Source organism: Staurois parvus, unplaced genomic scaffold (genome assembly GCF_062004578.1).
Source record: "Staurois parvus isolate SC_StPar_1 unplaced genomic scaffold, SC_StPar_1.0 ptg000536l, whole genome shotgun sequence".
Taxonomy (NCBI): Eukaryota; Metazoa; Chordata; class Amphibia; order Anura; family Ranidae; genus Staurois; species Staurois parvus.
In genome coordinates this window covers 1,271,712-1,282,912 of record NW_028318332.1, presented here as the reverse complement: position 1 = coordinate 1,282,912, position 11,201 = coordinate 1,271,712, and the positions used below count along the sequence as shown (strand labels likewise).

Here is an 11,201-nt window from a genome sequence, read left to right as displayed (position 1 = left end):
GCTGAAGGAAGAAAAAAAACAGATTCCTCCATCCACACAATTGAGGTGGATGAGGAATTCTCCCCCCCAGACATTTTACTCTAACATCTGTACCTGCTACTGTCAGAATATACTGATCAGCGGCTGTAGCCTCTGATCAAGCAAAGTTTTCCAACATTCTACTTCAACAGGATTCAATAAAACAATCCACTGCTGTCAAGCAGGGAAGGCCAAACACTGATCAAAACTCAGCCAGTCCCAGCTGAACCTACTGAATTTCAATTTAACTTTGGTAAGCTTAACAGTTACTGTTGTTGTTTGCTTCAAAAGGTCCTCTACATATTCAGTCAGTTAGATAGTAATCTCTAGGATGTTATTGCATCTCATTTTCTGTGTTACTACACTGACAAACAGATAAACATAATTATTTATGTAAATATAGTGCTTTTTATTTTATTTTGTGCATGTAAGCAATACTATTCAAACACATCACAGTATTACATTATTATATTATTTTATTACATTATTACAATATGATTTCAGTCTATTTTATATTGCTTTAAACAACCCTGATTCAGATTTTTTGATTAAATTTGGTTAATATTCTCAAGAGAAGCATTGTAATAAGATAATTATTTCTAAACACATTTTGTCATGCACAGTTACACATTATGCGTATAAATGGAGATCAAGAAGATGATATCTTCAGCATACTTTACAATAACACACTTTGGACATCCAGGGATTCTGTTTCATGTCATCTGCAATGGAAAACCACAAAAAAAATTATATTAGCAGACTGTAACTTTTTTAAGTGAGAATGTCACCAATAGGAGGTGTTTTATGAAAGTTAATTAAAGCTGAAAATAAATCCATTAACATTTTCTGCCCAGCTCCTTTGGTTTTCAGATTGAAGGATGTCAGACAGGCAAGAGCCAACAGGAAAACCCACAGCTCAAATTTCAGTTCATAGGGAAATGGACGAAATTCACTCTGTACGCTTAATTCAGCATCACAATGTTATTTGTTTATATGTTTTCTTTTATATAAGTCATTATGTGTTCTCACTTTGTAGAGGGTGGTAGAATATATCAGTGTTGTATTAATCAAAATAATAATGATAAATACTAAACAAACTAATTTATTCAAGTCATACATTGTTAGCTTCTTTATGTAAATGAAATAACTGAGAGCAGGGGCAGACTGACCATTTGAAAACTCGGGCACTGCCCGAGGGCCCGGGGTCAGTAGGGGGCCCCATGAGATGCCCCTGGTACCTTTTTCATAGGCTTTTTTGAGTTTGGGCAAGGACACAGGGGCCCCATAATCCCCTATTGCCCGGGGGCCCCATGAGTTGTCAGTCCACCCCGACTGAGAGCCCCTGAACTCACCCTACTGTTTTCCTATGTGTCCATGTACACATCTTCGTTTACAGTCATTTACAGGCATTTGAGTTTACAGTCGTTTTTTTGAACACAGAAAACTTGCGTTCAGCAGTTGATTTTATCAGCATTTCAAACGCAAAACGCTTGTAAACGCGGCTAAAAGCGGCGAATCGCGTTTATAAGTGTTTGCATTTGAAAACATTTTTTTAACTCTTCCAGTTCCCAATGCTGTCCAGAGCCTTTTTTCATCATGAAAAATGCATGCAAAGCGTTTTCAAGGTACTCAGATGGGTAAAACACTGAACACAGGATGTTCCTACCAAGCTTGTCACACATTGTAATGACCAATTAACACCTCAGACCTCTGCCACCCTTCAAAACAAAAAGATATGTTAATGACCATTCACACCTCAAATTCCTCATGAAGACCCCCTGCCAGGTGGTCTTATTGACTCACTCCACCAGACACCTTTCCCACCCTTGGAAACAAAAGAAATGTTAATGAGCAACTCACACCTAAGCTAATCTCAACACATACTGCTGTCTCTGCTTCTACTCTCTGTATTTCTCTGAAACAGTCTGAAATAGTTAATAATTTACCACTTTTCAGTGCATTCTGGGCATTTGGGAAGTTCTCCTGTGCTTATCTTTAAAAAATGCTTCTAAACACAAACGCACATAAACGCACATAAGCACGGTATGCAAACGCGGCTAAACAGACTTTTTTTAACCTACGTTTTCCAGCAGTCAGTTTCCATCATTCAGAAGTGTCCCGTGTACATGGTACCTTAAAGTGGAGTTCCAGTCAGTTTTATTTTTATTAAAAGTAAACAAAAAACCTGTAGCTGCCGACTTTTAATAAATACAGACTTACATGTCCCAGGGTCCAGCAATGTACTCACCTGTTGTTATGATCCGCCAGGTGGTGCCTCAGGCTGCCAACTGACAGACCTACTCAGAGCGTGGGGTCTAAGCCCGGGCTGTGCTTTCACCAGGGCCCCTGATGGTGGGGATGGACTTGAAACAGTCCCGGGCCAGGTCACGACCTCCGAGCAGGCCCACCAGTGGCTGAGGAGACCTTTGGGGACAGGTACCGGGAGAGCCAGATATGAAGAGGATGGCGGCCCCAGCAGGGTAGTAACGGATCGTGGGCCCGTGAGGGTAAGCGGGGTACAGAATCGGTAGGCGAAGAGTAATCGGGTCACACGCAGGGTCAGCAGGGAAGTCAGTCCGTAGAATGGTCAGGGCAATCCGGGTCAAACGCAGGAGCAGGCAGAGTAGTCAGGACAATCCGGGTCAATCACAGGAGCAGGCAGAATAGTCAGGGCAATCCGGGTCAATCACAGGGGCAGGCAGCGTAGTCAGGGTCAATCAGGGTCACTAGACGGGTGCAGGAACTCAGGATCACAGGAAGACCTTGCGGCAATCTGTGACAGTGCAGGGCATCTTTAAATAGTGCGCCCTGCACTGTCATTGGCCGGCTAGGACGCGCCCCCGGCTGTCATTGGACGCCTGAGGCGCGCCCGCGGCTCCTACTGCGCATGCGCGGCGACCTGTCAGCCGTGGCTCGCCGGGACCTAGTGCCTGTGTCCCGGCGCGATCTGCCGCCAATGCGCATGCGCGGGGGACAGAGCCGCGATCGTGGACCACGGAGCCGCGATCCCTGACACCTGTGCTTTCCCTTCTCTGCTTCTTTTCTCCTCGGTGCCGGCATCACAACTGTAGGCACCAGGCATTGACAGCTTGCAGCTTCACACCTTGGTGCCCAATGCGCATGCGCAAGTTGATCTACGCATTCTGATTGGTCCAGCAGTCTTCTGGGACCTGTGAAGGTTCCCAGGAGACTGCGGGAGGAAGGAGGGGGACGAACTTCCGGCTCACTTTGCTGCGGTGAACTGAGCCGGACGTGGGAGCGGGCACCTGTAAAAATCCCCCCAAAAGATGCCAGATATGGCAGTGGAGGGGGGGGGGGGAGGCAAACAAGCAGAGCTTACACTTTTGAGTGGAACTCCGCTTTAAAGTGGTTGTAAACTTCAGACATGAAATCAGGACGAAGCACATATTTCTATAGTGTTTACTTGCCTCTCTCCAAAGCACTAATTGGGTTATTTACTAAAACTGGAGAGTGCAAAATCTGGTGCAATAATGCATAGCAACCAATCAGCTTCCAGGTTTTATGGCCAAAGCTTAAATGAACACAAACTGAAAGCTGAAGTTAGAAGCTGATTGGCTACAATGCACAGCTGCACCAGATTCGGAGTGCACCAGTTTTAGTATATCTCCCCCCAAATGTCATTTCTCTCTGCTGTCTAGTTCTAGTTCTGTTATCAGCATGAGTCCCCTTGACAAGTTTGGCTGACACCAAGAGCAAACAAAGGTGAAAGGAGAGGAAGATCCAGCACACAGCCTATGATTGACAGCCTCATCTCTCTTCCTGTGTGCTGTGTGAAGGGAGCAGGGGCGGACTGACCATTTGGAAACTCAGGCATTGCCACAGGGCCCGGGGTCAGTAGGGGGCCCAATGAGATGCCCCTGGTACCTTTTTCATAGGCTTTTTAGAGTTTGGGCAAGGACACAGGGGCCCCATGATCCCCTATTGCCCGGGGCCCCATGAGTTGTCAGTCCGCCCCTGACTGAGAGGTTTTTTATTTTTACCATCTATTTAATTTTGTTTCAGGAATTAGGGAACACAGGTGGCACTGACTAAAGGTACTGTTTAAAGTGAGTAACAAAGTAGAATCAACATTACAGTAAAGAGGTTCTAAATGTTCCTTTTTTTAAATAACAAACATCTCATACTTACTTGCCCTGTGCAATGGTTTTGCACAGAGCAGCCGGATCCTCCTCTTCTCGGATCCCCGCCAACACTTGTGCCCCCTCCCCCTTACCAATGCCACCAATGCCAAAAAAAAGCCCAGTTAAAATATGTCTGACAACACCTTGACACGCCTCCCCAGGCTTTTGTGGTATAGGCACAGTAAAGGCTATTTCTGGCAACTCGACCATGCAGCTAATTTTTGTTCAAGTATTATCGTATTGTGCTCCTTGAAACAACTACACTGGGCACAATTCACTAAGTCAGTCACATGACCATATATCACATGCAGTACTGAAAATGTCAATTCACTATTGCTAGTATGAGGTATTTACCGAAAATAGTAAAAACACTCAGTAATTACCGCATAAAAAGACCATAAAGTCAATTCACAAAAGGAAATAAATAATGAAATGCATGCAGTTATTAAGTAGTGGTCCAGGCTTGCGGTATGTACTGTTATCTGTCAGTACCGTCATGTGTTGTTAAGGAATGGGTGGTGCTTTGGGGCAGAGGGGCTCCCCCCAAAGCCCCTTGTCCCCATGTTGATGGGGACAAGAGCATCTTCCCCGTTAACCTGGGCTGTGGTTGTGGGGGGCTGTGGGTAGGGGGGTTATCGGAACCTGGAAGCCCCCTTTAGCAAGCAGGCCCCCAGATCCCGCCCCCCCATGTGAATGAGCATGTCCCCCGAAGTAAATCCAACATCAATCACAATGCCTGCCGCCGCCACCGCTACCCGAAAAAGGAATTTTAAAAAGGCCCCGCTCATGAAGCTGGCTCCCGGCCCTCTGACTGCTCTGCTGGCTTGACAGATCCTAAATATGTAATGGGAGGGGCCACCCAGTGATATCAGGAATGTGACCTCGCCCTGTGTGACATCATTGGCCCAACATGTCCCGGGCGATGATGTCACACGGGGGCGGGGGTTCACATGGGTGATGTCACTGGGTGGCCCCGCCCCTTACATATTTAAGAACTGCCAAGCCAGCAGAGCAGTCAGATGGCCGGGAGCCAGCGTCAGAAGCGGAGCCTTTTTTTTTCTTTTTTCGGGTCGGCGACAGGCATCATGGTTGACGCTGGATCTACTTTGGGGGACATTCTGTTATTTTCCTTCTTTTAATAAAGGACTTGTCAAAGCCTATCTCCTGTCTTTTTTCACATTACAGGTTTTTTTTGTGAATGGGTACCATGTACCCCATACTCATTCACATGGGGGGGTGGGATCTGGGGGACCCCTTGTTAAAGGGGGCTTCCAGATTCTAATAAGCTCCCTGCCTGAAGACCCCCACAACCACCAGCCAGGGTTGTGGGGAAGAGGCCCTTGTCCCCTTCAAGGGAACCCCCCTGCCCCAAAGCACCCCTCATGTTGAGGGCAAGTGGCCTGGTATAGTGAAGGAGGGGGGGCGCTCGCTCGACCCCCCCCTTTCCTGACCTGCCGGGCTGCATGCTCGGATAAGGGTCTGGTATGGATTTTAGGGGGACCCTCATACCATTAAAAAAAAAATTTTGGCCTGGGGGTTCCCCTCAAAATCCATACCAGACCCAAAGTGCTTGGTATGGATGGAGGGGTGGGACCCCATGTCTTTTTTTAAATTAGTTTTTAATTGCCGGCAATTTTTTCTTGTACATTCAACTGTCATTGGGGAACCCCACTGACAGCTGAAACATTAACTCATGGTTTTCACTACTAAAATACCGCATGAATTGATAAAATAACTCATGCAGTATCGTGCCCACTTTCTTTGCAGAGCAACCTGTATTTCTCTTGTGGTTACCCATGGGTTTTTCTTTGTATCCCAAATAATTCTTCTGGCAATTGTGGCTGCAATCTTTCTTGGTCTACCTGACCTTAGTTTGGTATCAAGAGATCCCTGACCTTTCCAATTCTTAAAAAGTGATTGAACAGTACTTACTGGCATATTCAGGGCTTTGGATATCTTTTTATATTCTTTTCCATCTCTATAAAGTTCAATTACCTTTTTACGCAGGTCTTTTGACAGTTCTTTTCTAGTCCCCATGGCTCATTATCTAGCCTGCTCAGAGCATCCACATGAGAGCTAACAAACTCATTGACTATTCATACATAAACACTAATATCCATTTAAAAAGTCACAGATGTAGGAAATTAAACATTAATTGCCATTTGAACCCATGTGTCTGTACCAAGGCCAAATATTCCAGGGTATGTAAACTTTTGATCAGGGCTATTTAGGTGATTTCTGTTATCATTATGATTTAAAAAGGAGACATACAACTATGTGATAATAAATGGCTTCATATATTATTATTATTATTATTATTATTACATCGCATTTATATAGCGCCAAAGGGTTTGCTCAACGCTGTACAATAGAGGGGGGGGGGGGGGGGGCAATACATGAAACAGCACAGCAACAGCAAACAGCACACGAGGGGTTAAAGGGCCCTACTCTTTCGAGTTTACAATCTAGGAGGGAGGGGATATAATCACTATCCTTAAATAAAAGACAGTTTTTTGGCATGATCAGTCATATTTTCAATATAAATGCCAAAATTTCACTATTTCTGCTAGGATCACTACTCATAACTTTCTGCCTGTAGTCTTGAAACCAGTTTTTTTTACCATTTACAAACTAAGTTTGCTAATCCTTTAGATCTTATCTTTTCACATTAGCTACCAGTGAGGAAACATGTCCAAAGCTTTAGAAAAGTCCAAATATTCTATACCACCAGCTACCATTTTGTCTACATTTTTGTTTACTTCCTCATAAAAGGATAGTAGACTTGTTTGACAATGTATATTTTCTTTAAATCCATACTGGTTATTGCTTTAGCAGATACACTTGTATGTGGTCCTTCACCAATCCCTAAAATATCTTCACCTACAGCAGAAGTCAGACTTACAGGTCTGTAGCTCTGGGTGAAGAACATGGCTTAGAAATAAGTCAACTCTTTGAGGACTCATGAGTATTAACCATCTAGTCTAGGTGCTTTATTCATGGTTATGTTTAACAAAAAGCTCATTTTGTAAATCAGCACAACAGATTTTTTTCCTTCCATTACACAGAACTAAGGAAGATATTAAATAACTTTAATTGGGAAGGGAGGCAAAGCTCTAGTTACTAAAATTGGGATTTGATCCAGATCAGGGCAATTCACTGGAAAGCATTCCTTATTAGGGAAGCACTCAAGAAATGTATTATTTATTTACTGGGAAAAATAAACTACAGGGAATGGAGAATCCACAATGCACTGAAACCTCCGCTAATTAGTAAAAGCAGGATCTTCATTAAATCACACTCACTCACTGACCAGAGCTCAATGAGTAAGGGGCTCTTCTTGTGATGTAGTAAAGGGTTATTTGTTATCATTTTCTACTTCATACTATAAAATAATCACTCTTTTTTGTGTATACCTAGCAGAGCAGAGTTGATGAAATTTGCCCCTTCTTAGTGGTTACCAACACTGCAGTGTCCCAGATAATAAATAAAATGTATTGGCTTCAGATATAATTTAATGAAATCCAATATATTGATAATTATAGCTTTGATGCTATTGCAACTCTGTTTATTATAGATAACGTGTTTATACCATTTTTATTTATTAGTACTAGAACTGTTCGTATCCCAAGGTAGCTAGATACAGTAACCCATAGCAACCAGTCAGTATTCATTTTGTACTGACTTCTACAGAATTAATTCCAATTAGCTGCTATGGGTTGTTGAACTTGAGAATACATTCTTTTTTATTAAATTTGGCTGTTGGTGTCTGTTAGTAGTTATGAGGAAAATGATCAGTAAGCTGTTTTACCTACATCAATTTTTTGGACACACTATGGTAGGCTGATTGTTTTGAGTCTAATCCAAATGAAATAGCAATATTCATAAATTGAAAGAATGTGCTCTGTTTTGTTCTTCTATCTATCTTAAATACAATTAGTATTAATACTATTTTTTTCTTTTTAAAGGTTATCGCTTTTTTTTTGCTAATTTAACATTTTCCCCTTCAAGTTACTGGGTATTCTTAGTAAACACAGCCTCCCTTTGCTAAGTGAACATTCTTTACTACTTATGTAAAGCAACCTTAAAGTGGTTGTAAAGGCTCAAGGTTTCTTATCTTCATGCATTCTATGCATGAAGGTAAAAAACCTTCTGTGTGCAGCTGCAACCCCCCCCCCCCAAGCCCCCCCCCCCAATACTGACCACAATCCAGCGGTGTGCACGAGAGCCTTGGCTCTCTGGGGACTCTCTCTACTCAATGGCTGAAACAGCAGTGTGAGCCATTGGCTCCTGCAGCTGACAATCCCAGCCAGTAAGCCAATAAAAAGAGAGAGAGGGAGTGGAACGGGGCCGAGCCTTGGCTCTGTGTGTAAATGGACATGCAGAGCAGCGGCCCAGGAGCAAGCCTGCTTGAGTGCCCCCATAGCAAACTGCTTGCTTTGGGATCACTCAGTAGGAGGGAGGGGCAGGAGAGCCAAGGGGGACTCAAAAATAGAAGGATTGGGGCTGCTCTGTGCAAAACCACAGAGCAGGTAAGTATAATGTGCTTGTAATTTAACCCCTTGGCGCCGGCGCTTCCTGGCCCTTTAAGGGTTTTAGGATCATGTGACAGCTGTGATTCGCCGTCATGGCGGTCACATGATCGGGAAAGTACCGAACGAGGAGATCGGGACCTTTCCGTGAGTACTGATCGTGTGTGCTGGGAGCACGCAGGGCACACGCTCTTAGCACATATTTTTTTTTAATAGAACGCAAATGTGTGGCTGCTCGGCGTCTAAGCCCAGACTTGTGTTCGTCCGGCACCAAGAGGTTAAAAAATGGCTTTATTATACCTTTGATTTCCTGTCCTGTAGAAGAAGTTCTAGAGACGAGCATGGAAGAAGGTAACAAAGGAGCTAGAGAGCAGGAAGTCTTGGGAGGATGAAATGATTAGGTTGGTATTTTGAGACTAGGTTATTGATGTAGCTGGGGCCGAGTTGTGGATGGCTTTGTAAGTTGTTGTTAGTATTTTGAATTTCATTTGTTGGTTGAGCCAAAGCCAATGGAGGAATTGGTTCACTTGGGGATCTGCTACAAATAGTCATAACATGGACACCTGTATTGAGAATATACACCATTTAATCAAGACACTACTTTTTTTCCAAAAGACCATATTAAGCCAAAGCAAAGTACACTTCCAGCCTGCGCTTAAAAATCATCATGCTCCATCTAGTACCTTAGTTTTCATTAGTATGGACCTTTCCGCTAACAGAGAACATATGTGCTCATGTGTTAGAGTATTTATACTGGTGAACAGAAGTGTCCCCTTCTACTTGACCCATCAAGTTCATTCTTTAGAGGACAATATCTATTGTGTAACACTCAAGAGTTAGTACATGTGCTATCAGAGCTTTGAACGACAATTTATTAGAAGAAAACATCTATTTCTGCTTATGAGATTTGTCCTGTTTATAACTAACTAAAAAAAATTATTTTAAAATTTGGTATTGTGCATAAGAACATAGGAAGGTAAACATAAAATAAATAAATATATAGTTCCAATGGTTGCCACGGCACTCAATGTTTGAGATAAATGCCCAAGTGCTCACCCACAAAGAAATCCATATAAATCCAAAACTGGTTTAGAGGCACTAATATCCAGCATATTTTCCCCACAGTTTAATGGTCATTCAGTGCTTGGGTCATGCAACCCAATGAATTCTGGGTTGGGCAGTGAATGAGGGAAGTACGGGTGCTGTAGAATTTGTGGGCTGCCAATCGGGATTTGCAAGCACATATAGAAGGATACTAGGGGCTCTACGGGCCTGTGTGCAAATTTTTGGTGGTTGTGGGACAATGCTTGTGGTCACCACCACACCAGTTTTTACTGCACTTGTGGGACTTGCCACATCACCAAGTGATACTGCAGTGCTGGTATGTGAAAGACCAGGATGTACTAGGCTGCTGGTGCTCGCCAGTTTACCAAAAGGTAGCGCATCACTAGTACTGGCACTCTGCTGCATATGAGAGTCATCAAAATTTACCGGCAAGTGCAAGCAGAGATCAGGCCTGATTCTGCGAACACTGCGGTTTTGTGTGCAATGTATCAAGTAACAGTGACCTACTGACACTGTACAGGGGGGGATAAGCGTAGGGGCTAAACGCAGGTGTTGGCAGGTGCCGGGGCTGATCCCGCTAATGCTGCGTTTTTGGGGACGGTATACTAATGTGAGCGCTGGTATAGTACTGCTCTGATCAAACATATTGATCTGTTCAGACACTATACTAGCAATGGAGGTTTATTGTGTATGAGCGTGTTCCTGGCAATCAAGGGGTTAAATGTGATTACTGGTGCACTGACAGGCAATCTGACACTATCTGGGAGGGGCATGAAAACCACGGGAAAATATATATATATATATATATATATATATATATATATATACGCACGGGAACGTATATATTTTGTGCACCCCTGCCGCCCTGTAGCAGTATTTCTGATATAGGGCGCTCAGGAAGTGGTTTGTGTTACAGAAGTGATTTGTGTTACGACGCTGCGTTACTTTGACTGACAATTGCGCGGTCATGCACCGCTGCACCCAAATAAAATTTACAGCCTTTTTTTCCCACTAATTGAGCTTTCTTTCGGTGGTATTTGATCATCAATAAAGACCGACAATTTTGAGAAAAAAAAATATATTTTGGACTATTTGCTATAAAACATGTCTAGTGAAAAAATTTAAAAATCAAATTTCGTCATAAATGAAGGCCAAAATGTATTCTACTTCATTTCTTTGCTAAAAAAAACCCCAATACGTGTAAATTAATTGGTTTGCATGAAAGTTATAGTGTCTGCAAATGGCGGTATAGATACTGGATTTTTTTTTAATACTAATAATAGCGGTGATCAGCGACTTATGGCGGCGATAAGTGACTTATGGTGGTGATCAGCGACTTACAGCAGGACTGCAGCGGACATTCTGACACTGGGGTAAACTCACTTGGGGTCACTGACATCCCCAGTAACACCAATACATTGATCAATGTAAAAAAAGTACTGACACT

General features: G+C 43.2%; 1 protein-coding gene across 1 annotated transcript in view; it reads right to left on the bottom strand.

Annotated features, from left to right (window-relative positions):
• Positions 1–409: 409 nt before the first annotated feature.
• WDR72 (WD repeat domain 72) overlaps positions 410–11,201 on the bottom strand; it is a 379,206-nt gene continuing 368,414 nt past the window's right edge. Inside the window, exon 20 of the mRNA XM_089690609.1 lies at positions 410–740. Within this exon, the coding sequence (XP_089546735.1) occupies positions 685–740 (56 nt within the window). The 3' untranslated portion in view covers positions 410–684. The remainder of the gene's footprint in view (positions 741–11,201) is intronic.